This window comes from Danaus plexippus, assembly GCF_018135715.1.
Source record: "Danaus plexippus chromosome 13 unlocalized genomic scaffold, MEX_DaPlex mxdp_15, whole genome shotgun sequence".
Lineage (NCBI taxonomy): Eukaryota > Metazoa > Arthropoda > Insecta > Lepidoptera > Nymphalidae > Danaus > Danaus plexippus.
The window spans coordinates 7637322-7664426 of record NW_026869849.1 but is presented as its reverse complement, the minus strand read 5'-3'; the positions used below and the strand labels follow the sequence as shown (position 1 = coordinate 7664426).

The 27105-nt window shown below is 43.7% G+C and overlaps 3 protein-coding genes across 3 annotated transcripts in view; 2 read left to right on the top strand and 1 right to left on the bottom strand.

Moving 5' to 3' along the window:
* The first annotated feature begins 335 nt into the window (after positions 1-335).
* LOC133320211 (forkhead box protein J3-like) lies at positions 336-5672 on the top strand. Its single transcript, XM_061527832.1, is given in 8 exon segments — positions 336-465; positions 467-553; positions 882-898; positions 901-1004; positions 2453-2599; positions 3160-3328; positions 3432-3506; positions 3583-5672. Coding segments are annotated over 8 exon segments (891 nt in total). The 5' UTR covers positions 336-361; the 3' UTR covers positions 3771-5672.
* Positions 5673-7312: 1640 nt separating this feature from the next.
* LOC133320196 (E3 ubiquitin-protein ligase Ubr3-like) overlaps positions 7313-27105 on the bottom strand; it is a 35134-nt gene continuing 15341 nt past the window's right edge. Inside the window, exons 11-28 of the mRNA XM_061527758.1 lie at positions 15613-15794; positions 15411-15535; positions 14887-15029; positions 14498-14661; positions 14295-14419; positions 13772-13965; positions 13346-13547; positions 13151-13266; positions 12920-12997; positions 12292-12436; positions 11825-11916; positions 11608-11752; positions 10853-11217; positions 10304-10762; positions 9906-10125; positions 9571-9825; positions 9264-9502; positions 7313-9045 (exon numbers count right to left, since the gene is read on the bottom strand). Coding sequence (XP_061383742.1) covers positions 8335-9045; positions 9264-9502; positions 9571-9825; positions 9906-10125; positions 10304-10762; positions 10853-11217; positions 11608-11752; positions 11825-11916; positions 12292-12436; positions 12920-12997; positions 13151-13266; positions 13346-13547; positions 13772-13965; positions 14295-14419; positions 14498-14661; positions 14887-15029; positions 15411-15535; positions 15613-15794 — 3960 coding nt within the window. The 3' untranslated portion in view covers positions 7313-8334. The remainder of the gene's footprint in view (positions 9046-9263; positions 9503-9570; positions 9826-9905; positions 10126-10303; positions 10763-10852; positions 11218-11607; positions 11753-11824; positions 11917-12291; positions 12437-12919; positions 12998-13150; positions 13267-13345; positions 13548-13771; positions 13966-14294; positions 14420-14497; positions 14662-14886; positions 15030-15410; positions 15536-15612; positions 15795-27105) is intronic.
* LOC116769964 (uncharacterized) lies at positions 17949-26595 on the top strand. Its single transcript, XM_032661199.2, is given in 11 exon segments — positions 17949-18267; positions 18270-18700; positions 23609-23750; positions 24096-24233; positions 24519-24739; positions 24827-24919; positions 25056-25183; positions 25600-25839; positions 25907-26041; positions 26107-26276; positions 26353-26595. Coding segments are annotated over 11 exon segments (2010 nt in total). The 5' UTR covers positions 17949-18128; the 3' UTR covers positions 26526-26595.

The window sequence follows — 27105 nt, the reverse complement described above, 5'->3', positions numbered from 1 at the left end:
TTTCCTTGTTGTAGGCGCCTCAAATTTCATAATAATTTCATTTTTCTATTATAAATTAAGTTTTTCTTTAATGTTTTGCGTTCTTTCTTCTGTTTTAATTGAGGTCTACGTCTATTTCCGGCCTAATATTGTGTTATTTGCATTAAATTTCTCAATTGTGTTAGCGATTTCTGCCGACACTCCAAGGATATAATTGATGTTTTACAATGAGAGATCATCTTCGTAAAAGGTAGCGAGTTACTAGACGCCCACAAAACGCTGTGTAAAGGGGCGTTTAGTGTAAGGTCCATTTGTGATAGTGTTAGTTAAATAATGGAAAGTTGAGTGGTATTATTGAGAAGTTTGCATTGTATGTGACACAATGAGCGATTCGCCAGGAGTAGAGTGGCTCCCGGCGTACAGCCCAGGACCACCGCGGCACAGCCCCCTTGGTCCAATTCCTCGCTTTCTTTATGAAGATGTACACCGCCACTTTACAACAGGAAAATAACAACAAGGAAATTGACCAGAAACAAGACAAAATAAAAATCAAACACGCCAAACCTGCTTATAGGTAATGTTTTCCTCAAGCATAGAAAACCTTCAACTAATTTATTGTTGACACATCAGATAGGAATCAATTGTTCTTTATTTGGTTTAGTTATAACATTTAAAAAAAAGTTACAACATTGAGTTAATACACGAATATTTCAATTCTAGTTGAAGACCAATACATGTAATGGAATATGCTAACAGAATAAAATATTTTAGAAGGTCTTGCAGTTGAAAACACTGACAGCTTAACAATATATAGCATTTGACTGATCTTGATGAAAAATCTGGGTATTGTTATAATAGTTTTTAATAGAGACATGTTTGTCTAATGGTAACAATGTTTCCAGCTATGCGAGTATGATTAGATGGCTATCAGCAGCTCGCCCAATGGAAAGATGACCTTGAATGAGATATACAACTACATCTGCAACGCCTTCCCCTATTACAAGGAGGCTGGCAAGGGCTGGATGGTGAGTTCTAACAGTAAATGTTTATTTGTTGAATGTGCTACGTGAACATCCTAGTAAAGTATTTCATTAAAATTGATGATGTTTCATTTACGTAATGAGGTTTTTTGTCCTAATATCAGCTTTGTCATGTTTGTTATAAAAAAATCTTTTTTATTGCTCTGTGAATGCCTGTTGCCAACTTATTAAAATGACTCATAAATTGGAAGATTTTTTTAAGAGCTTTTTGCTTTTGATAAAATTTTCATAACTATTTGGATAAGTCCTAAATTTATTATGTATAGATTTTGTACTTAAATTAATGAAGACACTCGTTATAAATCTGACTTCAAACACATTATACACTCAATCTCATTTTATTTCTTTGATATTTAAAGATAATTCACTTTTATTTCGGTATTCTGTATTGGTCTCTAGCGATACTGTGTTATGTAGATTGTGTTTTTTCTGCCTTTGCTCGTAGTTTTGCCATAATCTTTGAACATGTAAATAAGCCAAATTAAATAATATTTCCAATAAAACGATAATAAACTAATTATGATTCTCAAACACATATTATGTATAAAAAGATCATTTTTTTTAACTTTCCGTCCGGACAGACAACATGATCTGAAATTTTAAATTAATGAATTGCACATTTTGTTTATGGTCATGGAGCTACCAATGAATTATCTGAGTAATGTTTTTCTTGAAAAAAAATTAAGACACTTGCAAAATCCCCTTGAAGTTATGAATTAAGTTTTCTGTAATTAAATACTAGCAAACAATAACATAGATAATATCATTAATAAAGAAAAAATATGTATCATTATGTAATATTATTACACCTAAGAGAGTGAAGCTGAGGTTAGAAGATATTGGTCTAAGAAATTTATATCACAGTACAATTTTACCTCATTATTTTTCATAGCAGTCGGCTAAAACAAGTTAAAAAAGCATTTAATTTTTCTACAATGGTTATTTAATGTCCTGCAGACAATAGATTTCTTGTCCTTTATATAGCCTTGTTACGTACGCGCTACATATTATAAAATAAATGAACATCGCCGGGGTAACATCGTTGTATAGATAAAATATCATATAACAAGTCACGCCGCTGACTCCGCGGAACCAACACCAAGCCGTGTGAACCAGAAGATTCCTGATACCACACAAGCTATGGAATGGTATTGCTATCCTAACATCGGGGCAGTCATATAGTCTTAGGTGTAGGTTATAAGTTTTAATATGTAATTTTTTATTATAATATACATATAAGTAAGTTTCGTAGTTTTCCTGGAACCTCCAGTTGCCACCTTATATAATTGCCTTCTGATAGAGTAATAGGTCTTCTTGTATTTGTGTGCGATGAATGTAAATGTATGGTCAGTGAGTGTGAGGCGGAAGCAATTCATTGCTTCCAAAGACTCTGTTTCATAATTATTGGTAAAACACTCATTATAATGTTCCAGAACTCTATCCGTCACAACCTGTCCCTGAACAAATGCTTCATGAAGGTGGCTCGCAGTAAAGACGACCCCGGCAAGGGTTCCTACTGGGCCATGGACACCAGCTACAAGATGGCTGAGGTCACTCCCAGGAGACGGCGCAGTCTACGAGTGAGTCCTAACACATAGTGGAAACATAAGCGAAGTTTTATAATTTTAAAAACCCTTTTTTAGAGTTCCGTAGCTAAATGGCAAAAAACGGTACCCTTATAGATTCGTCATGTTTGTCTGTCCGTCCGTATCTCACAGCCATTTATTTCCAAAACTGTCGGGCCTACATAGTTGAAACTTTGTAGGTTAATGTATTCTGGTAACCGCTATTCGAATTTATTAAAAATTAATAAACTTAGAAGTTGAAGGTGGGTACACCATACATGGAACTGATTAGAAAAAAAAATCAGCTAGCCTACTCGTGACTGGTGTCTATGGATAGGGCTTTAAAAAGACATTAAGGTTCCTAAAACCATTTTTCGCCAAAATCAATTGTTTGAAAGATAGATGCTTCCAAATATTTCAAGGTTTTTATATTTCAGTAAGAAAAATTTCCCTTGATTAGGAGCTTCTTTCTACTTATTTGTCATTTTAAGAACATAATTATGAAGTCAAATGTCATTTACAAATGTTACTTATTAATTAATTTTATATACTGATTACACAAATATATTTTACAGATGGCGCCCTACAGTCCAGAGTGTAGTTCCAACAGTTCAGGAGAGGCCGGCGCGTCTGGAGTGGACGCCGCGCCCACGCCGCCCGCTACGCCCACGACGCCCACCGCGCCCACCACACCTACGACGACCACCGTCCTCAAAGAGGAGCCACTGGTCAAAGGGGAACCCAGTGAGTATGAGTTCAACATGAGCTAGATATAACATAGGCTCACCCACAGAAGTGGAGAATTGTGTCTCTTAATGTTGTTATATTATGGATTTATTGATTACAGACTTGGAGCACACTGACGACGCGCTGTCCGCCCTCATGGACGACGAGCTCATCACGGACGCCGATATCAGCAGAGGTAATACAAGCAGATTGTTACAATAATGTTATGTGAGGTAGTGTGTGGTGAGCTTATGTGACGCACCGGTCCCCAGAGAGCTGGTGGTGGTCGGGTGCGAGGCGGCACGTTTGTGTGGTGAGACACAGCGCCCTCACCGACGACTACGGCAACTTCCTGGACCTGCGTCACCACTGCGACTGTCCTCCGGACACACCGGACACCGCCGACCTCGCCGCGCAGGCGCCCACGACCGCGCTCACCCCGCCCTGGCACGCCTTATAACACGAGACACACATATCACACAGACATTGATGAATACATACATATATATTATATTATATTGTCTTTACCGATATTCAGAAACTTCAATATTAATGTACATAGTTGTGAGTGTGAACCGTTTGAGGGATAGTACTGTCCTATTGTGAGTAGATACGGTTCAACAATACGTGTAACAGAGGTCCAGTTTGTGGAACGTTGTATGGGACTCCCACAACATAGGGATCCAGCTAGTAGGAGACTTGGGACTCGTGTCAATTTCGACCATTAGAAAGTTTGGACCCAGTTAGTGCTAGCTCTTACAATGTAACGGATAGATGTAAATGTATGTAAAGATTGTTAGGGTGGGATATATATTAGGTGTAAAGTATAGTAGCCACTGTATGCCAGTATTTTGTCAAGGAACGTATTTTCTTTGTTATTTGCCGTCTACAAGGTTTGATACGAGACGCGTCGCAGTGAGTAGCTCCAACTGACTGATGTACTGTCAATAACATATCTGCCAACTGATTCATACGATAGACTAGTGTCTAGTTAGTTACCTCTATAGCAAGTAATATAACGTATTGGACGCCGCTTTTTTACTTGAATAGAAATATTTTATATGAATTGTTTGAGGTATTTTTCCTTCTTTTTTTGGAAGAGCGATTATATTCCAAGGTGAAAGAAGCGGCGTTCGTGTGCCGGGAGCGCGGGAGCTCTCCGAATACTTACATATTTTAGGTTTTACTTAATTAACTCATACTATAAAGCGTTTCACACACGACTCGCGCAATCCGTGTGGACGTCATCGCAGTTTCAAACCGGAACATTAAAGCTGAATCACACTTAACATGTAACATGAACAGCCAAATATCGAAGCCAGTCGGATCGGATCTCAAGACGACCAGTATAACTAAAAAATAACTAATCCTTAAGTAACCTTAGTCCTTTGATAAAAAACGTACGGTTATTGTCGTTTAACCGATGCTTATATACGTAATTGTATTGTCGATAGTCGGGCCTATCAGTATCAGCTGTCAGCGGCCGAGCGTCGCGTGCCATAGATAAAAAAAATGTGTTCACGAATTAGATATACATATACATAATGTTTGTGGGATGTGTTTACACTACGTCCGGCACGCATCTATATACTTATAACTAATTGTAAGCGAAATATAAATATATTGTAATATTTTGTGTTCTTTATATTTCGCGCGTTTTTTAAAACGCCCGCGACGTGTCCTGTTGTAATTGTCGTTTGATAATAGATTGGCTCCCAAAACAACATTCCTTGCTTTCGATAATAAAATTCTAAAACCTATATGTTACTAATATTATTAACACTTGTAATTATTATTTCGGATTCTAGTATTTTTAAGTATTCTTATAAAACATGATCGTTTCAAATCAAGATTATATTACTTTGAAGACTCGGTGCGTTATGTAAGTTGCCATCGTTTTATTTTGATATTTATTTTTTTTCTGTGATAAAAAAAAGAAACTTCATTTATGAAGAAAATTATTATTTACATTTCAACTTTTATCGTCATGCATAATACGAGAGCGGATCGAGACTGTCAACTGTCGACCGACGCTTGACGTGTCGAGACGTACCTACCTACTGATGTCGTAAAACTAACTAAGTAATAATAAAGTTAGTGGGTGTATATTATTATAGTTTGTGTACTAAAAGGTTATTTTCCGAGATCGCTGGTGTTGACCAGCGTGTCGCTGTGCTGTGTCGACTCTGTCGGTGCTCGTGGGTTCGGGAACCTGCTCCGCCTATAGATGATATTATCGCGGTGAATTATTTGAATTTATAATTTGTATTGGAATTCTTGTCCGCTACCATTTAATTTTAAGAGTAGAATGTTCTACCTCTAAAATCATAGTTGATGTACAATAATATAAACTTTTAACAAATTGTGCGTTTTTTTCTTTCTGCGTATTCGGTGTTTGTATGACATGGCGCATTCTAATATGCGTAGCCTTATACCGAGAGAATTTAAAGAATGTATCGAAGACTTTCGGGAATATTTACTAATAACTTAAAAAAAAATTAATACAATCTATTTGATATGGATTTCAATGGAAATAAAAACACCAGAAACGAGGGCAGAGAAGCCTCGAGCCCTAGACGATTAAAGATTATATTCCACGCAATTTATATTTACTAGATAAGTATACACTTGAAAATTTATTTTCGATCTTGTGAGATCTTTACTCACCAGTCATCTTCCAAAAGATTTATCTCAAAACTTATCATTTTGGCGACCTTAATGGCAAAAATGATTCAACTGATTCTTGTTTGTAAAACTTGATGGCTAAGCCTTTGTGATAGGATAAGCACATACAATAAATTAACACCATTTGGCCAAACCTTTTAATCGATCTCTCATGAAGTCCATTGTCAAAAAAAAATTGGGGGCAATGGAAATCGGACCTCTGAGCGTCTTATATACTTGCAACAGCTATGGAATTTTTATAATTCATCTGAATATTATTATGATTTAAATTTATTGATAATAAGTGTTCCAAAGCTTTTTAATTACGTGGCATATTATGACAAACATAATAAAGAATAAGACCAGACGATTACACCCCAGTCCCACACAACCAGACGTGTGCTCTATTTCAAGCCTCGATCTGAATTTTGAATAATATAGTAAATCCCGCAGCTGAAGTTTGTACTGCTGTTAACGATTGCAGAGCAGATGACGTGCAAGTGCAAGACCAAATAGACTTCAAGAAGAATTAGAAGATACTTGAAAAGGCCTTTTTCGCGGGTTTTCTACTACCACTGGCAGGCTCGAGTCTGTGACTAAAATTGATGTGAATCGCTATGAGTGTAAAAAATCGACAGATTTTTTCACTCATGCGTACAACTCTTTCTCACGCTAGTATCAAACAAGCTTTGAATATGAGAGCCTTTTCAGACGCCGGCTACGTAAGGACCGACCTATATAACATGTCGCTTATCCGACAACACACTAAGCACTTTTGGTTTTTTAAGAAGCTACGCCGCTTCGTTCCCATATTGACATCTTAGGCAAAACAACTATTGTATTTGTAAGAAACCGTACGGATCTTTAATATAAGAAAAAAAATAACTTTTTGACTCCTTCATTAATAATGCATCTCAAATGCATCATTATCACAACTAAGCAGTTTCAAATATGTCTAAGATTTTAGAATTAACGAGTATAACATAACAACTCCCCGAGATCGGATCTCGTATCTCCTTTGCTCATACTCCAAGTTACTACCGTCACTCTACACACGAGGCGTTCCCCGCTTCTTATTCAGTAGCTGTCGTTAGCACTAGAATGTGCACAGATTGATTAATGAAAACATTTAACTCCGTATGTCGTGTGGCGGTGCGAACTCAGACTACGCATACAAATTTCGTCTCGAGGTCGCATACCCGAGCATATTGCACATATATTGCACGGCATGGACAAATTTTTTTGTTACATGCAGACAGTTTTTCTGCTAAAAAATATGTGAAACCTTATCCTTAATTGTTCAGTGGAACACAAAAACGAAATAAATAAAAGGCAAGATGATTTATCAACAACTTTAATGTTTGATTATATACAAGAGGGGTGACGGGCAACCCGAGCTAACAACATCGAGCGACGACGGGATAAATAAAACTAACTTAGAGAACAGGCAGAGGGTGGGGGGGGGGGGGGGAGAGGGAGGGGGTTAAATACCTTACACATACATAGTACAGACTATCAAAAATCAAATGTAAAATATATCACAAACATATTATATTTAAACAACTGCATCGTAACAACATTCTCTTAATTTCCCGTTGCGCGTCCGTCGCATACAGCCAGAACATCGCGTGCTACACACAACAACAATATGGTGTCATCATTAACGTCTAAAGGGTTCAACCTGTAATATTTATTGTATCTCATTATATTTCTATGATACGATAACATGCTATATACTTCAATATATGATTCACCGAAATTAAAGGCACGACGTAACATGCATGCACCATGCGACATGAGATGAAGGCGGACCGGGGTCACTCCGACCGACCGACTGACTCACCGACGATGAAGCTCAAAGAAAGCTCGAAAAAACTGAACAGCTCCGGTCGACTAACGTTACACGAGGGTACTTCTGACGAGAGGAATTTACAGTTTACATTACAAGGCCACAACATTGCACACGAAACGAAAAGACTAACTACATACTATAATATAACACACTGCCGTCCCACACACACGTCCGAGAACACACGAGCTCGCGACCGCGTATCTATTATATATATCGTGATGTTAGAGCCGCTCGCTGACAAACATATGTAAAATAATTACAAAATAAAATAACAACAAAGTTATCAAAGCTAGGTTATCAAGGATAAGACGAGAGGTGAGATGAGATGACGTAACGTAATAATTTAAACACTATCGCTATCACGACGAGCTCCGAAGAGACCCGGGATAACGTTCACAGCCCTCAGCCGCGCTCCGGCACACGGACATCACACCTGGAGACGGGAGGCGGCGCTGCGGCGGCCGCCTTGAGCAACGCGACACACTCCGGCGACGAGAGAGGGAGGCGCTCAGAGCGAGTCGCGGTGCCACACCCAGGTCCGCTTGGTGTGGTCGAAGCGGTGAGCGAGCCACTGCGCCTGCAGCAGCTCCAGCCGGTCCTGCGACAGGTACAGCGGCTTGCCGCGCTTCAGGTCGCGGTCCTCCTCGTCGTAGTCGTCGAGGTAGAGCGAGCCCCACAGGCAGGCCCGCCGGCCGCGGATCACTATGATGTACGTGGACGTGACCACCAGGAAGATGCCGGTGCCGCCGCCGCAGTCGGTCGCGTGCTGCACCGCTTCGGCCACGGCGCGGTGGCGGCAGCACGGCTGCTTGAGGCACACCAGGGTCCCGCACAGCAGACACACGGACGCCTCCTTGGGCACGGCGCCGCACTGCAGGCACACGCGCTCGTGGTAGTACGTGAACAGGCGGTCGTAGTCCCGCGGCAGGGCCAGCAGCGACGGCGGCGCCCAGTCCGCGTGCAGGGACCGCACCACGCGCTGCACGCCCAGCTGCCCGCCGGCGGCGGCCGCACCCAGCTGCCGCGCCCAGCCGCGCGCCGCGCTCGCCGCGTCCGAGGGCAGCGCGGCGTCGGCCGGGCCCGCCTCCGCCAGATCCAGGAACCGCAACAGCGCCACGAACTCGTCCTCTTCTCTGGCGATGTGAGGCAGCTCCGCCCCGTACATGTGCTTACGGAGGAGCGCCGCTATACGGAGGAACGGAACCACTAGCTCCTGGACCTGGAAAAGTCACATTTACATTTTAATAAAGTAAAGACTGCAATAAGATTTTCAGTAATAATCATAAGCTGCCAAAAATTTCATTAAAATCTTCAATTTGTTTTACGACTTTTCTCTGATGTGGTTTGATCGTCAATTGTGGGCAGAGTAACACTGATCACAGCCACATATAATACGATGGCACATATGTAGGTATAGCAGTAGCGTCGCCTCCTCACCTCCAGCTCCACGGCGTCCAGGTGGTGGGCGGTGTCTGCGGCGGTTCCCTCGTCGTCCAGCAGGTGATGTCCGTCCAGAGCCCCCAGCAGCAGCCGCGCCGCCTCCGCCAGTCCGCTGCCGGCGTCCCGTCCGCTTGCCGTTTGGAGCGCCGCACTCAGTGTGCCGCACGCACACAGCTGGTTCACCACTTGATAGTACGTGAGCGTGTACAGCACGCGGACGATACACGTGAAGTGTTCTGAGGAGGAAACGTCACGGTGAGAGGAGGAACAGCGAAGGACGACACGACTCGTCCAGTGGACTTACGGATATCGATGTGAGGCGGAGAGGCAGGGGCGAGCAGCAGGAAGTGCATGAGCAGTGCGGTGGGGTCTCTCAGCAGCAGCGGTACCGGGCGGGAGGCGGCGCCGTGCAGCGTGGCCGGTGAGCCGCTCCCAGCTGGGCCATCGCCGCCGCTGCAGGCCGCGGGCACCAGCGCGCGCCACGTCTCCGACACGCCGAGCCGCGCGCCGGCCGCGGACAGCGCCACGGCGTGAGCACCCGCCACCGCGATGAGGGGGACTGCGGGTGTGTCGAGTGCGTTAGTCGTACTGTACTCTATAGAGTCGTAGCGCAGCGGCGGGTGGGTAGGACGCGGTCACCTATGCAGTCGTCGCGAGGCTTGTACCGCGGCGCGGGTTGATGGACGAGCGAGCCGCCTCGCTGCACCAGCTCACACTCCAGGTTGGTCCTCACCAGGGACGCCACGAACGTGAAGATGGCGGCGGGCGAGGAGCCGTAGCGCTGCTTCAGCTTGCCGCCCGCCGTCGCCGTCATGTCCTCCATCGCTTTCCCCATCGCCTCCGACAGGCGACTCGGACTCTGAACGATAACATTAAAATTTAAGAGCACTGGGGAATGTAACGATTTGTAATTTTTAAGTTGAAAAAAAAACTGTTTGACTTAAGAAAACCAGGCCTAAAGCCTTAGTCTGAAGAAAATATACTCATTTGAATTTTAAACAATCTAACTACAGAAATGGCAGATCGTCTAATGTTACCGGCGCCGGGTGGTCTCTCTCCAACATGTCGAGCACCTGTGCCGCCAGCTGGTGGTGGAGGGGGGCGGGCGGGGGGTTTCTGGGCACGGCGGGGGGCGCGAGTGGCAACACGCTGTTAGCTAACTGGCGACACAGAGGACACAGGAACTCGCCGCGCTCCACGTGGAGGTTGTGAGGCCGCTGAGGAGCCGCCAGCGAGCGCAGATAGGAGCGGAGGCAGCGCAGGTGGAGGTGATGGCCGCAGGACTGCGCCGCCACGCCGCCCTCCCAGCCCACCGACACCGACAGCACCCACGAGTCCTGGTCGAAGTGCTGGTGGAGCTCGTCGTGCAGGCGGTAGTGGTGAGCGGCCGCCGTGGCGTGCTGCTGCTGGGCGAGACGAGCACGCTCCGCCTCGCACAGCGCCAGGCGAGCGCCGCCACTGCCGCGACGACGACGATGACCCAGCACCGACGTCGACTGAAACATACCGGCGGAGATGAGAAATTTGATGTTACTTTAGGAACAATAAAGTGTCCATGTGAGAATGTATAATGTAAGGTGGCTAACCTGCAGCAGTACAACGAGCCCTATAGGGTCGTGTGGGGTGGTGGGCGCGGTGGTGTTGCAGATAACACAGTCGTAGTCCCTCTGCACCTCCTCCTCCCACTCCATGGGTGCGCCCTCCATGCTCTCCATCGCCGACATAAACTGCTGTTGTCTCCTGGCGAACTCCCTCATGAGCTGCTGCTGCCTGTCCCTGGCCCTCCTGGAGCGCTCTTCCTTTTCCCTCCTCTCCCTCGCTCTCTGCTCCGCCTGTCTCTCTCTCTGATGGGGCCAGAGCGCGCGCCTCACTTGCTGCACGGCGGCGGCACACCGCGCGTCCAGGGCGGCCAGCTTGTGCACCAGGAGACCGATGAAGTGGGGCCCGTCACCTGGAGGCAGATTTATTATTCAACATTAATTAACTTTTTTTACTCAGAAGTGGGAACGCTAGGTATAACAGCTAAATCTCTTTACAGCCTATTAAGAGACTTGGATCTGTCCAGAACTAACATCAGTTCATTCTTACAACATACTACAAAGGCAGCCCCTAATGGGTTCGCCTCAAATTTATTTAGGTAGAGCGAGGAGCTTGGACGATGGAGGTGAGCGTTTAACGCGCGTTAGATAGGGGCCCCTTAAACCTACACCTGGGTCGCAAGTCCCAGGCACAGTTGAAGCTCCTCTCCCTGTGACGCGATGGACCCGGCATGCGCACCGTGAATGCATGGAATGCTGCGAACTTTTCGTCACAGCAGCCGGTACTGTGTCGTGTCACTCACCGATAGGTTCGTCGCAGGCTATAGCCGGCTCCTCCAGCGAGAAGGAGTCGAGTCGCCCCGACAGCTGCGAGTGAAGCTTCAGCAGCAGGGATATGATGGACTCGTTGACGGGGATCTGCTCGTCGGTAGGAGTGTGCAGCTGGAGCTAGGGGCCAGGTCACAGTGGATCAGTCGAGCAAACGTTAAATATATGTAAGTAGAGTTTTCGGTGGTGTACCTGCGTGTCAGTGGAGGGCGGCGTGCTGACCATGGGCGAGGGCGGCGCGGGCAGGGCCGGCCTCGTGTCTTGCCACGCTGCTGCCTCCAGCTCTACACATTATGTAATAAGACATGACCTCATACTCTATCACATCGCATTTCCTTAATTTGTATGTCTTTAAAATATCATTCTGTGGTGGATTCATTGAAACCATTCGTTTAGTGTTTTGAGCTACTGTAAGTTTACATATGTGGATCTTGCCATAAGACATTTTAAATAAAACAACCAGTCTCCGTGAGGGCTTGTACTAGACTGAGTGCAGTATAGTTTCTATTTTACAGACTTACAACAAATTGAGCTGGTTAACGTTCATGACCGCTGCATCACACTATTTATTTAGATTTAATCTTTCAAATATGTCCTTATATTTCAGACACGCATGAGGAGTGTGAACGGTCCCACCCACAGCAGGTGTTGGTACTCACCGTACTGCACGTCTACATCGGGGTCGATGTCTTCGTGGGCATGTGTGGTGAGAGCCAGCGCGTCTCCCATGTTCACGTCGTGCAGGGCGGGGAGCGAGGGCAGCGCCAGAGCCGTGCTGCCGCCCGCCGTCTGAGGGTACAGCGGCTGACACAACACACGAAGGTTAGTCTTAACAACTACTGAATATCACTTATGACACGATACTCAAAGGCGACGATAAATGAATACTAGAGCTAATAAAAATTTTAATGAAACGGGATTCAACCTACTAAAATTCCCACCCTTCGCCAAAACTGACTACCAGTGACTTTCACCTCTCTCCTAATCTCAAGGAAAACTCAGCCGAAGAACTCGAAACGAATCGACAACAACGAGGTGTTGAAGGCAGGGATGCTTGGACAGTCAACATAATTTTTTTTTCATAGGGACATACGGGAGTAGAAAAAAAAGGAACTAAATGTATTGACTTGCTAGAAGATTATGTCTAGAAAAATTTGTTTTTCTTGAATTATTCCTATTATATGTAGTTTATCATGCCTCTAGGATCTCTCCTCGCACATATTTCCGAGTCTCTGTATCACCGTCACTACAACCGTCACTACAACCGTTACAACTCTCCTCACATACCTCCAGCGCTCTTATCTCCGGCGTGTCTCCTCCGGCGTCCGAGGACTGGTCGTCGGACGCGGACCGGCCGCGCATCATCTGATAGAAATAATTACATTAACATACACGACAGTAACTGATCATTATAACGGGTGCACAGCGATACCGCAGTATCTATATATAGTATTAAGGAATTTTTTTTTTTGATCTTCAGGTACACGATGTCAGTAAGTCATAGTATCAGTATGTGACCTGTGTGGACTGTGGCACGGCGAGCGCGGTGCCGGCCCCGGCCTGGAGCGAGGCCGTCTTGTGAGACCCAGGGCCCGCCTCGCCCGACCCCGACCCGCCCTCCCACTCGGTCTCACCTATCGACGGGAACACAGTCTATACAAAATACTCTATAATTAAGTACCATTCTATAATAAATGAAGTAACGGTCCGTACTGTCGGAGTGGTGATTGTGTTGTGGGGCGGTGTGCCTATGTAGGGTGGTGGCGGGGGGTGCAGCGGCCGGGGTGGGGGGCACGCGGACCACCACGGTCCGTGCGTTGTCACACACCGAGCCGCCGGCGAAGGCCCGCAGCAGAGGCACGCCCGACACGCGGCCGCCCGCTCCCCGCCCGCACGCCGCCACACACACGTCCCGCTGGAACCATAACACACGACATCATTTATTATCTATTGCTTTACTATGATTTACCATGTGTCGTCTCTTGAAACCAAACTCGAAGTCTTTTCAGACATCCATCTTAAGCTTCGCAAAAAAAATTGTATTGAATTAAGTTTATGACTGAAGAAGTGGAAACGCTCCATATTCAGTCGGAAGCTTCAAACAACTGCTCAGTATATTTCGTGTCCGTGTGTACGCACGTCGTGTGTCTTCTGCCTCTCAGCGGCGAGGTCGGCGGCCACGGCCAGCAGGTACACGGCCAGGGCGAGCACGTGGTCAGGCGGGGCTGGCGGGGCGGGGGGACCGGCGCCCCCCTCCGCCTCGGAGGCGCCCTCCGCCGCCCGACGGCGGACCCCGCGGTGGAGCACCGCCAGCAGGGCTCCGTGTAACACACCTTGAATACAACACACTCGCGTTACTATTAGAATAGAGCTGTAGCCTCGAGCAATGAATCTATTCAGATTGTGTTTTCCCTTGTCTGGGTCTGGCATTGTCAACTAGTCCTGGATATCTTAATGTCAGCCAGTCCTTACATTACAGTAAACACATTTTAGTAGTATATATAAAGTATGAGTTATCAGTTGTCCTTGTAATTGTTCTTGTTGATACAATTTTTTTGCCCAATATTTCGATTTATATTTATATTTGTTTAGTGTTCTGTATATCTGTCTAAGTCGACACAACCCTCCTCATGGTGTAATCGCAGCTCAGTGCCATACTAACCAGAGGCGCAGAGTTCCCTGGGGTCCCCAGCGGCCTCGGGCGGGGGCAGGGCGGGTCTCAGCGGCGGCCAGAGCGTCCCCGTGCAGGTGCCGGGACTCCCTTCAGACTTCTGCTTCTCCCTGACGCTGCAACACAACACATGACGTCAGCCATCACGAGGCGGTGTCCCCGGCGGCGGCGAGGTCGCGGGGCCGTATACTCACAAGGCTGTGAATCTGTCCATGGAGGCGTGGAAGTCCCTCCTGTGCACGGCCCTCCTCAGCACGTGGAGCGGGTCGTAGTAGCGTGTCCACACCACGGCCCGCGGCACGAACAGACCCTGCTCCAGGCTTTCCGAACACTTGGGGGGCGCGCGGTACACTGACAGCTGGGTGGAGAGGGGGGATGGATCAATGAATCGAATTCAGAGAGAAACTCGTAGATTGTCCTCAAATCAAATATATACAGTAAACATCAACCAGCGGCGCCATCTATCGGTATTCAAACCAAGTACACTGTATATAACATGTTATTGTACTGTAAGAGCTATATTATTGTGGAGGTCAATTAGAGCCCCTCCAGTCGCCCCTGCCCGCGTGTCACCCCGGCCCACCTCTTTGAGAACGGTCTCGAAGTTCCTGGTGTGAGCGTTCCCGGACCTCTCCGGCATCAGCTCCAGCAGCTGCGAGTGTGTCTTGTCGCCGGCGGCCAGGAGCGTCGCCACCTCCAGGCGGGACTGGGTCAGCTCGTCGTTACCTGCGTATAATGTTTATGTTCGTTGAAGGACGCTCTGTTACATACTGGAATATTATAACTTAGAGAAATCTTTTCTTTGTGTCGTTACTATGCAATACGGTGGTACATTCGGGGATTACATATAGTTAGTTCACCTAGGAGACTTGATCGGCGATATCCGCGGTATTATTGTCAGAGAGATGGGCTTGACTTAAGAGTATTCCCATCATTACATACAACTGTTATGAAATATTCCCGCAGGAAGTTTACGGGATGAGGGGATGAATTAGTTACATTATAGAATAGTTTCAACTACCGAACATCCGTACAAGTCCACAAACTTCCACAGCTATAACATTATTAGGACATTTATTATGTTTGTCTATCTTTGTATTGTCGTACCGAGGTTGGTCCGCGAGGACACCAGTATCGCCAGGAAGGTCAGCAGTCCCTCCACCATGGCGTCCTGCTCGGAGGCCTGGCTCGCTGACATGGGCGTCATGCTCAGCCACTCGCGGACACCGAAACTGGATAAACATTAATAATAGATCATTATTTGTTACGAAAGATATTTTGGTGATAATGTCTTTTTTCATGCACTCACACATCAATACACATGTCGAGGAACTGGTCGGCCGGCAGGTGAGCGGCGCAGATCTGCAGCCAGTAGATATCCATGTCGACCATGGAGTTGCAGAAGTTGGCCTGGATGTACGTCATCGCCTGGCCCTTGATCTGCAGACCGTTCCTCACCCACACGCCCGCCAGGATCTCGTAGAACAGGCTCTGCGGTGGACGATATGCATCGTAAGAGAGACCGGCGCAGATGGTTTAGTGTGAACATTGAATAATAATGTTTTTGTTTATCTTAACCTTAATAAACTTATACAAAGACAAATACAAAGAGTTCAGTGACAATTCGGGATTTGTCATTTTTATATTTTAAAGAATCGTTTTTCTCTTTCGGTCTTGCGACATTCGTGAGTTATTATTAATTTCTATGAGTTTGCTGCGGTACTAATTATTTATTAATACATATATATTGCGTGTCTGTGACTTCCTCAGGTTGAGAGTGTTTCGTGTTAACTTCCGTTTGTTTCAACATGTTTTCCTCGTGCAGGTATAGTTTTATAATCCTATGTAACGATCATCTCCTTTTAACTGTGCATGTATTAATAATGTTTGTTGGTAGTTACACGTTTAATTTATATAATACCCAGCATATGGTCTATGACACTACTGAAATCATGGTACCGTTCGTTCAGAGTTCACAAGACTGTGAACAATTTAATTAAAGAAATATTACATCAAAACACACTTTATTATTATTTTTTTCTTATATACCGTTATTTTGTTAGACTTTTGTTTACTATTATATATTTTTTTCTCTTTTAAGTATATTTTTTTACAATACTTTTAATATTTTGTTTTGTTTATCATATCATAAGTATATATTTACTCGCTGCAAATGAGCTGTTTGTTGTTAGTACAGTAATGAATCGTTAATCGTACGGAGCGGCTCCTCGTTACCAAATATATGAGACGTTATTACAAATTAACAAACAAATTACACTAATGGAAAGAAGATCTAAGTATTTAAAAAACGATTTTTTCAATCGATCGTATCGCGAACGACAAAAATTAAAGATAAAGTATAATTTTATGCATTTTGCAAAAATATATATATTTTAGAAAATACTTAAATCTGAGACGAGATGAAAATTCTCAGCATTCAATGGGATTCACCGTGCGGGTGCCGGGTCCATTATTGCAGGGAGAGGAGCTTCAACAGTGCCTGAGACTGGCAGCCCAGGCGTAGGTTTTAACTTTTATTTTATTTCGGGATTATATAATATAGTTAAAAATTAATTTCTCCCAGTTCCTCTGGAACACCCGATGTATATTACAGGTACAACATACGAACATGGTAATAAATATAAAACATCACACACTTTCACGGTGAAAGATTAAATTTATGCCTTTCTTGATCTTTTAACGCAACAGACGCCAACATTACTTGAAGCGTTTCTACAAATTATTTCCATATATTTTTTAACACAAAAAATTTTTTTTTAAACATCAAATATAATAAAAACATAAATTAAAAACTAAAACAAATATTGTTTTCAAGTCACTTTCATTGTAAAAAAAAAACCAGTCTGAAACAAAATTTTGTCTAAATGACTGTTTTGTGTAACTATTGTCTAGCAGTTTCAAATGCATAATAACCTTAGCCTTGTCCTGATCAAAATATTAGTGAGATGTGTAATTTCTATTTATATAAACTTACAAAAACTTATATACGTATTATTCATGTAAAAATAAAATGTTTTGGTTTGTAAAAATTATTACGCATTAGAGTGAAAGTTAAATGAAGGCTGACGCGCTGTTTGTTGTAACGAAACGTAGACAGACAGTGGGAGAAAAAACGTCTTCAAACTACGACAGTGTAAAACATTCCATCTACGTGTATTTGTTTTTAAACATATACATAGCAATCAACATAATAAAATAGCGGAAATCCCCCGGCTTATTAATTTAATGTTTATATTTTTTAAATAATATTCTTATATTATAAACAAATTAATCATTATTTTTTGTTAAAAATATGTTTATTTTAACTGTAACGTGCTCGAACACAGATTATAAAAGCCTCCTTGTATATTTTAATATCAGTCAGTGTTGCCAGCTGTATGTAAATTACCCTACAATATAAAATCTATATCGGGGACATGGGCGGATGTCAGTAAACAAAGAGCTTAGCATGTGTTAAGTAGACGGAATTGAATTATCAACTACAACATCTAATGTTATCTTTATAAACATATATTTAACGTTCATTTTTGTACGACCGTTAGTGCCGACATCGCCACAAAAAGTTGACGCGTGAACGGGTTCTGCGAGTTATGAGTCACGGTTACGGAATCATCCTACGTCGGTCGAGTCGAGTTTATTGAACAGATATAATGTTTGTTTCCTATTATAACTGACGTTTGTAGTAGTGGTCAGTGGTAACAGTAATTAGAAGGCTGTCCACCCCGGCGGTCCACCAGCCGGCTAGTACATACTGTGTAGTGTGGTGGTCGCCTACACACCGTTCGCGTCAGTCTGACCGTCGCCATGGCGGCGAGTGTGCGTGTTCTCGTGCTGGTGGTGGTGGTGGTGTCGGGTGTGACACGAGCCTTCGTAGACGAGGCAGTGGACGTGCTGAAGCTGGGGGTGGAGATTGGGGAGGAGGTGTTACAGTCGTGGGATGTCATTGGAAACAGTTCAACTCTACCGGGGGAGTGGAACTGCCGATCATCAAAAGGAGGGAGAGGATAGTACTGGCGAGACTGGCGGACGTGTCTAAGTCGATACAGCGGCTAGAGCTGGAGGTGGAGAGGAACGGAGCCGTTGCCATGTTACTAGCTAAGGCCTCCAACAGGGGAGCCAGGCTGGAACTGAGGCTACACGAGCTGGGGGACCTTCTGAGTAGAGTGACGTCAGCGGACAGGCAGATGAGAGAGTACGTGCGGCTACAGAGGGAGCTGGAGAGGACCACGCTGCAGGACTTCGCCGAGTGGTGCGTGTCCCACGACCCGGGGGCGCTGCCCGGCCTGCTAGAGAGAGTGCACTCGCTGATAGCGCCGCCCTACAAACATCTGCTGGGAGGGGGCGGGATACTGCACATGATCCTCAGCGATTTACAGGTTCGATACAAATTACAGTAACATACGATTCCTAAATAACGTTGAAATTCACAGCGTTCTTTCCCGAACAATGCAACAAAGTAAGATAACATCCTGCCAGTGTGTGTCCCATGACAACAAGTTTACTTTTTATATAATGTGAAGTTATCGGAACAGGACACACGTTCTGTTCGCCAGGTCGATAACAGCTCAGTAAACGACTGCGAGTACTGTTCGTTGCCCGGGATTCTCGTTTCTCATTCGATAACCTACGTCAATACTACAATGTGACATTATTTATAAATGAAACGCTTAACGGTCCGTGTCTAGTCTGGCGACGAAATCATGGTAAGCGTACTGCTGTGACTCAACCCCTATCATAGTTACAGCTATGTCAACAGTGACCACTGTATTGTAAGACATATCACATGTTGCTTGTGTCGTTTATCAAGTTTAATTGGTACTAAACGTGATAAAGCCGAATACTTAGTTAGGTATGCTGCAAAGTATCTTTGTTTATTATTGTTAGTCAACTGTGACCTTGATTATAATCGGAACCATTGAGCCTAGTGAGCTATACAATAAATAAAGTTGGTTAAATAGCTATTCACAAAGAGGAGTGATACTTGTCATGATATTACATTTATTTTTAACAAATATATTTAAAAAAAATCAAGATAAATTAAAACATTAAATGTATTCGTAACTTATGTGTTTCATAAAAAGAAATTGGAAGATAACTTGTTGAAATGTATTTTTATCAACGTGCATATTATATTCATGATACATTAGATTTTTAAGACTGAGACCTCGTCCGAGTGGACTTCGGAAGTGGGTGTAGACAGTAACAGTAAGAGAGAAAAATCTCAAAAAGTATTGATTAATAAAATTGGTCACCGAACTATCACGCGAATTCATACATTGAGTTCACTTTATACACTGCTTTTCTTCTTCGTCGCAAGAGTCTTTGCAGACTCGTCGTGGTCATCACGTATCAGTGATCCGTGATACATGATAACTTTCGTGGGAAGGGATAGTTGCAGTGGTTTTCCCTTGCCTTCTGTAACAGCACTATTTTGGAACCCGCGCCCTCACGTATGAGAGGCGGGCCTTTTAACCTTCAGGCCACCACGACTGAGTGACCCACTGCTAGTGAGTGTGATATAAGTTCTTGTGAGAACTACACGAAATATTTGCATACAGCACAGCCGAAGTATCATTCTTTTATATGAACTAAATTATTGCAAAGCTTCATTAAAATCTATTAGGTAGTTTTGGCGTTAGGATGTAACAAACATGCACACGTAACCACACAAACATTCGCCAGTTGTCAACTCAAATATCAATTCAACAAAGAAACCAACGGTTAATGACACGCCAAGCTCAAGAACGGCGCTCGCTAAAGATAAATTGTTTACTTCCTTATTAAATATAACACATTAATATAATTATATCGTATATGTAATATTATTATATATTAATTTTGTGAGTCACATATGGGTGGGTGGGAGTCACGACTAAAAACTATTACAAAACGGTCCGTTCATCGTGTATAATAAAACTATTTATCTGCGTAACAAAAAAGGGCATTGACCTTATACAGTGATTAGTGAATTAAATTTTATACAATATAATATCAAATTACCAGATAGTTATTTTCATTATATTATAATACGCCTGTAGGATGAAGTGATGCAATTTAACAAAATCAATGACGTCATACCATTAAATAAAACAGATCCGCGTTCAAGTTAACTTCACTTAGTTCGTTAACTTGAACCTTGTTATGTATCTTTCACATTTTTGTGCGTTATAATGAATAGTTACCGTGTTTCTACCGTGTAGTTACAGAAAATAATTTTATGCAGAATAAAATGTATACTGTTTTAAATGAACGCCAGATTCAAACATTACGTTTACGTTTACATTACAATGTTCGGAGATCTATGAATGAAAAACTATTAACGCTCCGTATTTAGTGTGACGACACAAACTTAGGGTAAGTGAGTGGGGTGATACATACTGAAAAAAAATATTAAATCAATTAAAGAATTCGTTAATGTTCAAACGTATTTGTTATGGTCTGTTTGTGCTATGTACACATACACTTCCTTCACGTGATATACGACGTGTTGCTCTAGTATATATATGTATATATAAGACGCGCTGATTATATTAAGAGGCCAGCTTATAGGTACATAGGTTCTGCGCCCTGACCCGCGATCCCCGCACTAGGTCTAATCAGTGTGTTCGCCAAACTTGGCCTAGTTATTGTAATACGTCGCACTGGATAGCCGTCTGTGTACTTCATGCAATTACACACATGTGATTAATTAATATGAGTACTTTATTTTACATACATATATGTGTATATTTATTCAATGAAAATAAATCCTACAATATAAATTTCGAGGATTTGTAAACAATTCAACTGTATCGTTAATAAAAATATTTTATTTTTAGGACGCTCGTCTTATATCATAACAACAGCCCCGTCCTTAGGGCCCGGAACACGTGTGTCTAAGCCCCCTCCCCCCACCAGCTAACCCCTCTCACAACATTCTAAAGGGGGCCACACTTTCTACTGTTATTTGTCGGTCCCTCCCTATGTAGGCCATCAAAAACTAACGATAAATACTCATCAATTAATTTATTTCTACGTCTTATATAATATAGTTTTATAGAGAAATATGACACGTTTGCTTTGTTAGATTCTCGAAGGAGCGACAAATAATAACCGTACCATAAGTACTGAGAATGACAATTATATAAATAAATAAAGAGGGTACAAGTATTTATATCCGGCGTTACTGCGTTACTGTTATGATGTATGTTTGTCTCTTTCTACATAATTTGTACGCATTTTAAAAGGAGAAGTGAATGTTTGTAACCACGCGGAGCCCCCGCCCCGCGGACCATCGGTGCCCATTACGTGGTGCATTACTTTAAAACAATATAAATTGACTTCCACCCTCCACCAATGTCATAAACAGAGTAGACGGTGCGCGGTCCCCGTCAGCTGAGACCGGGGCATTATAATAGGATCAAACATGGAACGCATCGACTGATGGAACAAATGACAGTCTTATTACAGGGCGGTATGATACTCTTATACTGCAACACGACACTGCACTCTACAATATTAACCTGCGGACGGGTAGGGTCGGCGCGGGCGGTCGGAAGATTGGTCGATATCGATACATTCACTTGCAGAATTTTATTTTCTGCACATACTTTATAATCTTTAACTTTATATTATTTGTAAGATGTTGTAACATTATCTACATATTGTATTAAAAAGCAGTAAGCTCTGTATCAAAACAAAATTCTATGTATAATCGTGAGGTCATAAGGCGTTTATGATATTCGATGATTTCACAATCCACGGCTCATGAATATTGTCATAATATCTATATCATCGACAACCGTCGTTCGTCATCACTAGTGGAGCGAGTGCCGTTTGTCCCCTCCACGGCCCCTCGCCCGCCGCCCGCCAGCCGCGGTTCGGTTGTCAGTAGTCAGTAGTCAGTGCACGTCGAGCCGCGCAGTGAATTACGTATCTTTGTGGAAAGTATGAGACTCGCAGCGCTTCTAGCGCTGGTGGCGGCGGTGAGTGCGACCGAGCTCACCGCTGTAGACTATATGAGAACCAAGTTCTACAGGCTCGAGGAGGAGCTGTGGAAGAACGTTACCGACCCCGAGTGGAGTGTGGGGGGTGCGGGGGGAGACGTCGAGCTGACCAAGGCCTTCGCCGCCTTCGACGTACAACTGCAAGCGATCGGACGAGCCCGTCGACCGCCGCTGGAGTCGTGGCTGTGGGTGAAGGCGGTGGAGAGGTTCCAGATCATAGATGGATACTACAAGGAATTCGTGTCGTTCGTCCGTCGCCAGTCTGCGGCGGGGGCGGTGCCGGCCCCGGTCAGGGAATGGCTGGACCTGGCCGAGGGCATCCTCATGGACCCCAAGTCGTCCGTGGCGCAGGCCGTTAGAAAGATACACGACCTGCTGGAGCAGGGGAACATGTTCCGCGGGACCTTTCAGGTAGTCGCTGCTGACATAGGAACAGACACGAAGGTTGGCCGTGTGTCACCGAACTCGTGGTTGTATTCAGGTTACGAACCATTTTTAGCCATCAGTAGGCGATTTAACGACATCATCATCTTATTATTATATGACAGCAAATAACAAAATGCGTAAATAAGACAAAGCGGTGTACACGAAGCTTTGTTTGTTAAACAATTTATAAAAACAACGTTGTGTGTCAGCGAGATTGCGCAGCGCCGTAGATTCCTTTATTGTTACGAAGCCAAATAAATGTTTTAGTTGAGTCAACTCGAGAATAAGGCTACTTTGAAATTATCATTTATTATTTAAATACACTGTATGAAAAAAGTTCCACGTGTTAACATTTAAAAATGTTTATGTACGGTAAGTTTTCGCAATATTTTATGCATATTCGGCACCAAAATTCACCTTCGTAACAAAAATTAATAAAAAAGCGAAATCAAACGACTTTTCCCATTATGTTAATTGATCAATGCTCATTAATACGTTTATTTAATTTCTCGTAAATGAGTTATATCCGCTATGAACGTAATACATGATAATAACTTTAATGTAAACATTAAATAGTGTTGTATCTGGTATTATCATTACGAGCACTTCGATTGAACCGGACTGTATAAACGAGATTACACGCTAATATAGAAAACTAAGAATAACCTTGCGAGAGTCTATATCATGTGCAATGTTTATGTATTTGTAAGGAATATTTCAAAGCCTTTATATATGGTAAATAAGAAACTGATTTGTCTTCGCGGTTTAATTTCATATTTATGACAATTTATTCATGTAGATGTTTTGAATGCGCGTGTCTGTGATTGACCTTCGAGTTGGTCTCCGCTGAACTTATCACGGTGCGTTTATCAGGAGGAGCATCCCGACCTGTGCGAGCTGCAGCTGTCCTCTCACCAGCTCATATACGACATGTACAACACCATCTCACTCACAGAGATCAAAGGATACGCCATGATGCAGTTCTCATGGATGCTGCTAAGGATATATGGAAAAGGTGGGTCTCCTCACAGGACATAGCTCATTTTATATTCATGTAGTATTTTCTAATTTCTCAGAATATATTTGAACATATAAATATATATGGTGGTCTTTCGATATAAAGACATGATAGTCGCCGCCGGCGTCATTGAATGACAGAATTATTCTTGTTATCAAAAGTATCCGTGTCACTGTTATTGGTAACATTATATGTAACTGCGAGTCATATCAGTTGATGATAGCCAGACGTCGTATTTACTGGGAGTCGAATATCAACTTCCAGATTTCCAGGAACTCTTCCGCCAGTCATTGGGTTAAATGTAAGGGAAGATGTACTATATAAAGTATTCATCATTTTCAGGGAATTTCACTCAGGAGGCGAGTCTAACACGGCAGAGATACAGCGAGAGGACGTCTCGGACGGCGGCGGCGGCCAGGTCTGCTCTGGCGATGGCCAAGAGAGATCTTTACAGGTGTGACCCGCAACAACATAAGGAAGGTATACTATCAGATCGTCTATCTCCACAGTATTCCTCACAAGAAAGAAAGAAATAAACTAAATAAAATATAACTAATTTTTTTAGGATTTACTCGAATCTTATTATTTTAAAACTTCATTATCCCGACGTTTCGGTTCCTTTTCAGTAACCGTGATCACGGGCATGCGAGATGTGAATGTCTCTGACGTTACGTTAGACGCAAAAGTCTTAATCTCATTGTGTAAACTAAATAAACAAAAATTTGTGAAAATCTTAGTATATTTTATAACTTTGTAACTTTAAAGGCGAAACGTACGCGGAAGTGACTCGTCTGTTACAAGGCTACATAGAAAACGAAGTCAACATGAACTCCGACCAGACGTGCAAAGAAAACTGTGCCTTCTACACACTCGCCGAGCAACACTCGTGTTACGACGAGAAGATGTTCTGCTCGCAGCAGCCCAAGTGCAAGGGCAGGATCATCAGCTGCCAGTACATCGACTCCGACATGTGGATATGCAAGGCGGTGAGCTCCGTCACGGACATCATTACTCGCCATGAATGAGCGGACATGCTGTTGTTTGCGGTCTGAGTAATAATTTTATTTTCACAGAGTAAGAACAGTATTCGTCGATACGAGTGGATCGAATATGAGAACGGTCGCACCCTGGGGAAAGTCGGGAGCTGCATGAGGGGGACCACTAAGGTGATTACTATGATATTACTCCAAGACCAATACATATTCTTAGCTATGAATTGTATTGGTTTGTGAGCCGACCAAACATCGAGGCGTATTTCGTGTTTGGATGAAGTTGTTAATGTTCATACAATGTAACATCCAGGTGGATTCTTGGTGGCGTTGGTTATTCTGGCACTGTTCTTACTGTATGTGTATCTGCGACGAGGCCGGTCCCAACTCCCATCGTTATTTTAGTCTGTGGGACACCACCTCCGACGTTAAGAACAACAAGTTAGTCCCACTACTTTCGAGACGCTCGCACACTCATAACTGATCGTTTTTTCGTTCGAAGGTCGACTCCTGGTGGACTTGGAAACTCCTACACTGCTCCTACTGTTTGTGTCTTTGCGAAGATCATATCAGCATTTCAGAGCGCACTTTTAGTTTACGAGAAACATTGGCTGACATGACCGCCAACAAGTCAGTACATATCACGGGAGAGCCGGGGCCATAACGCGCCTGTAGATTGGGTTATATAGCTTTGGGTTTAGCTTCTTTTGTAAATAACTATTTACACTAACTCATATTTAGACTAACATCGCGTCAAAAACGGGCTTTTGTTTGTATAGCAAGGGTGTGCGGGTGTCTTATTGTTATTTGATTCTTTATATTTGTTATTTTTATATTAAAAATCTATTTATTATCAGAGTCATCACCGGGCTGAGGCTAGTGAAGTATGGAAGGGTTTTCCACCTCCAGATAAGCGAAGGGACTCTCGGAGAGAGAGGTTCTATCACTCCTAGTGGCTGGGTGCCCATACAAAAGTTCGACATTACTGACGCCGGCGTCAAGGAGGGCGTCGACTACCACACCCTCACTTATGAGAGGAGAGCGATTGATTTGGACGAACTCGATTCACCATCAGGTCACGTTCTGACAGGAGTCAGGTACGCACACGGGACCATACAATGTATATATTGCTTTGAACCAGTTCTCATTCTGATACCATTTCAGATTCCGTATGATCGGTGCCCATCTTCACTTTGAGATACGTTCGACTCCTTTCAACTATACAACAGGTCGCCTGTCACCGGACAGGAGCCAGTGGATCAGTAACGATAACACTGATGGAGCCGACACCAAACCCAGGTATGATTAATTCTCGGTCCTCATCGCTCAGTGTGGCAGTTTCCTAACGATCATTCCTACTCCAGGGTCCGCCTGGATCTATACAAGCCGGACCTGCCAACCCGCAGTTTATCACCGCTGCCGGTGGACTCTCAACACGATCAGTACATAGAGTTCACTCATAGCGACTTCGACGCGGACGCAGCGCAGAGTACGGTGCCTTTTATCGACATCCAACCGCTCGAACCTTCCAAGGGTAAGATTCTCTGCGACACGAACTGAACCTAATAAATAGTACATGGAGATAATAATCATCATGTTATCTTTGCCAGGCTCGGCCTTGTTGAGCGGCGCGGGCATCATCCACCGCGGGGCCCGCGGCTCCGGCGGGTTCATAGCCACCAAACTGTTCACGTACGACTACTCGCGTCACGTCAAGGCCGAGCTGCCTCCTAACAGCTTCGAGGACACCGAGGCGGACCTGCCGCCGCTCAATACCTTCTAGATTTAAGTCTTACCTTATACTCATTTTAATTTAGTTTAATTGAACAATAAACGTATTTTAAGACTTACGATACGGCTGTTTTATTTCTTCATCATTATTAAGTTATATTATTATGAATATTCCATCTTGTATATGAGGTTAAATTTGTCCACAAACAGAAGAAACTAATGTATTTCGGAAATACTACGCGGATTTTATTATTTTGAAACTACATAATCCCGACGTTTCGGTTACTTTTCAGCAAACGTGAAACACCTGTGATCCCCTCTTTAAAAATATAAAATCCCATGTCCGTGACCACACCGCAGGATCTCGAGACACCGTAAGGGCAATCTGCCGGCATCCAGAGCGGTACGCCAGAAAATTAAGAAATCGATGGCGGTAGATGATAAATAACAGGACCAACTGACAGACACTCACATCTCGTCTGCCCGTGATGACGGTTGCTGAAAAGTAGCCGAAACGTCGGGATTATGTAGTTTTAAAGTAATAAAATCCGCGTAGCATATCCGAAATACATTAGTTTCATTTAAATGAATAAAACTCGTGAAAGTCTTAGATCTCATTACACAAACAGAAG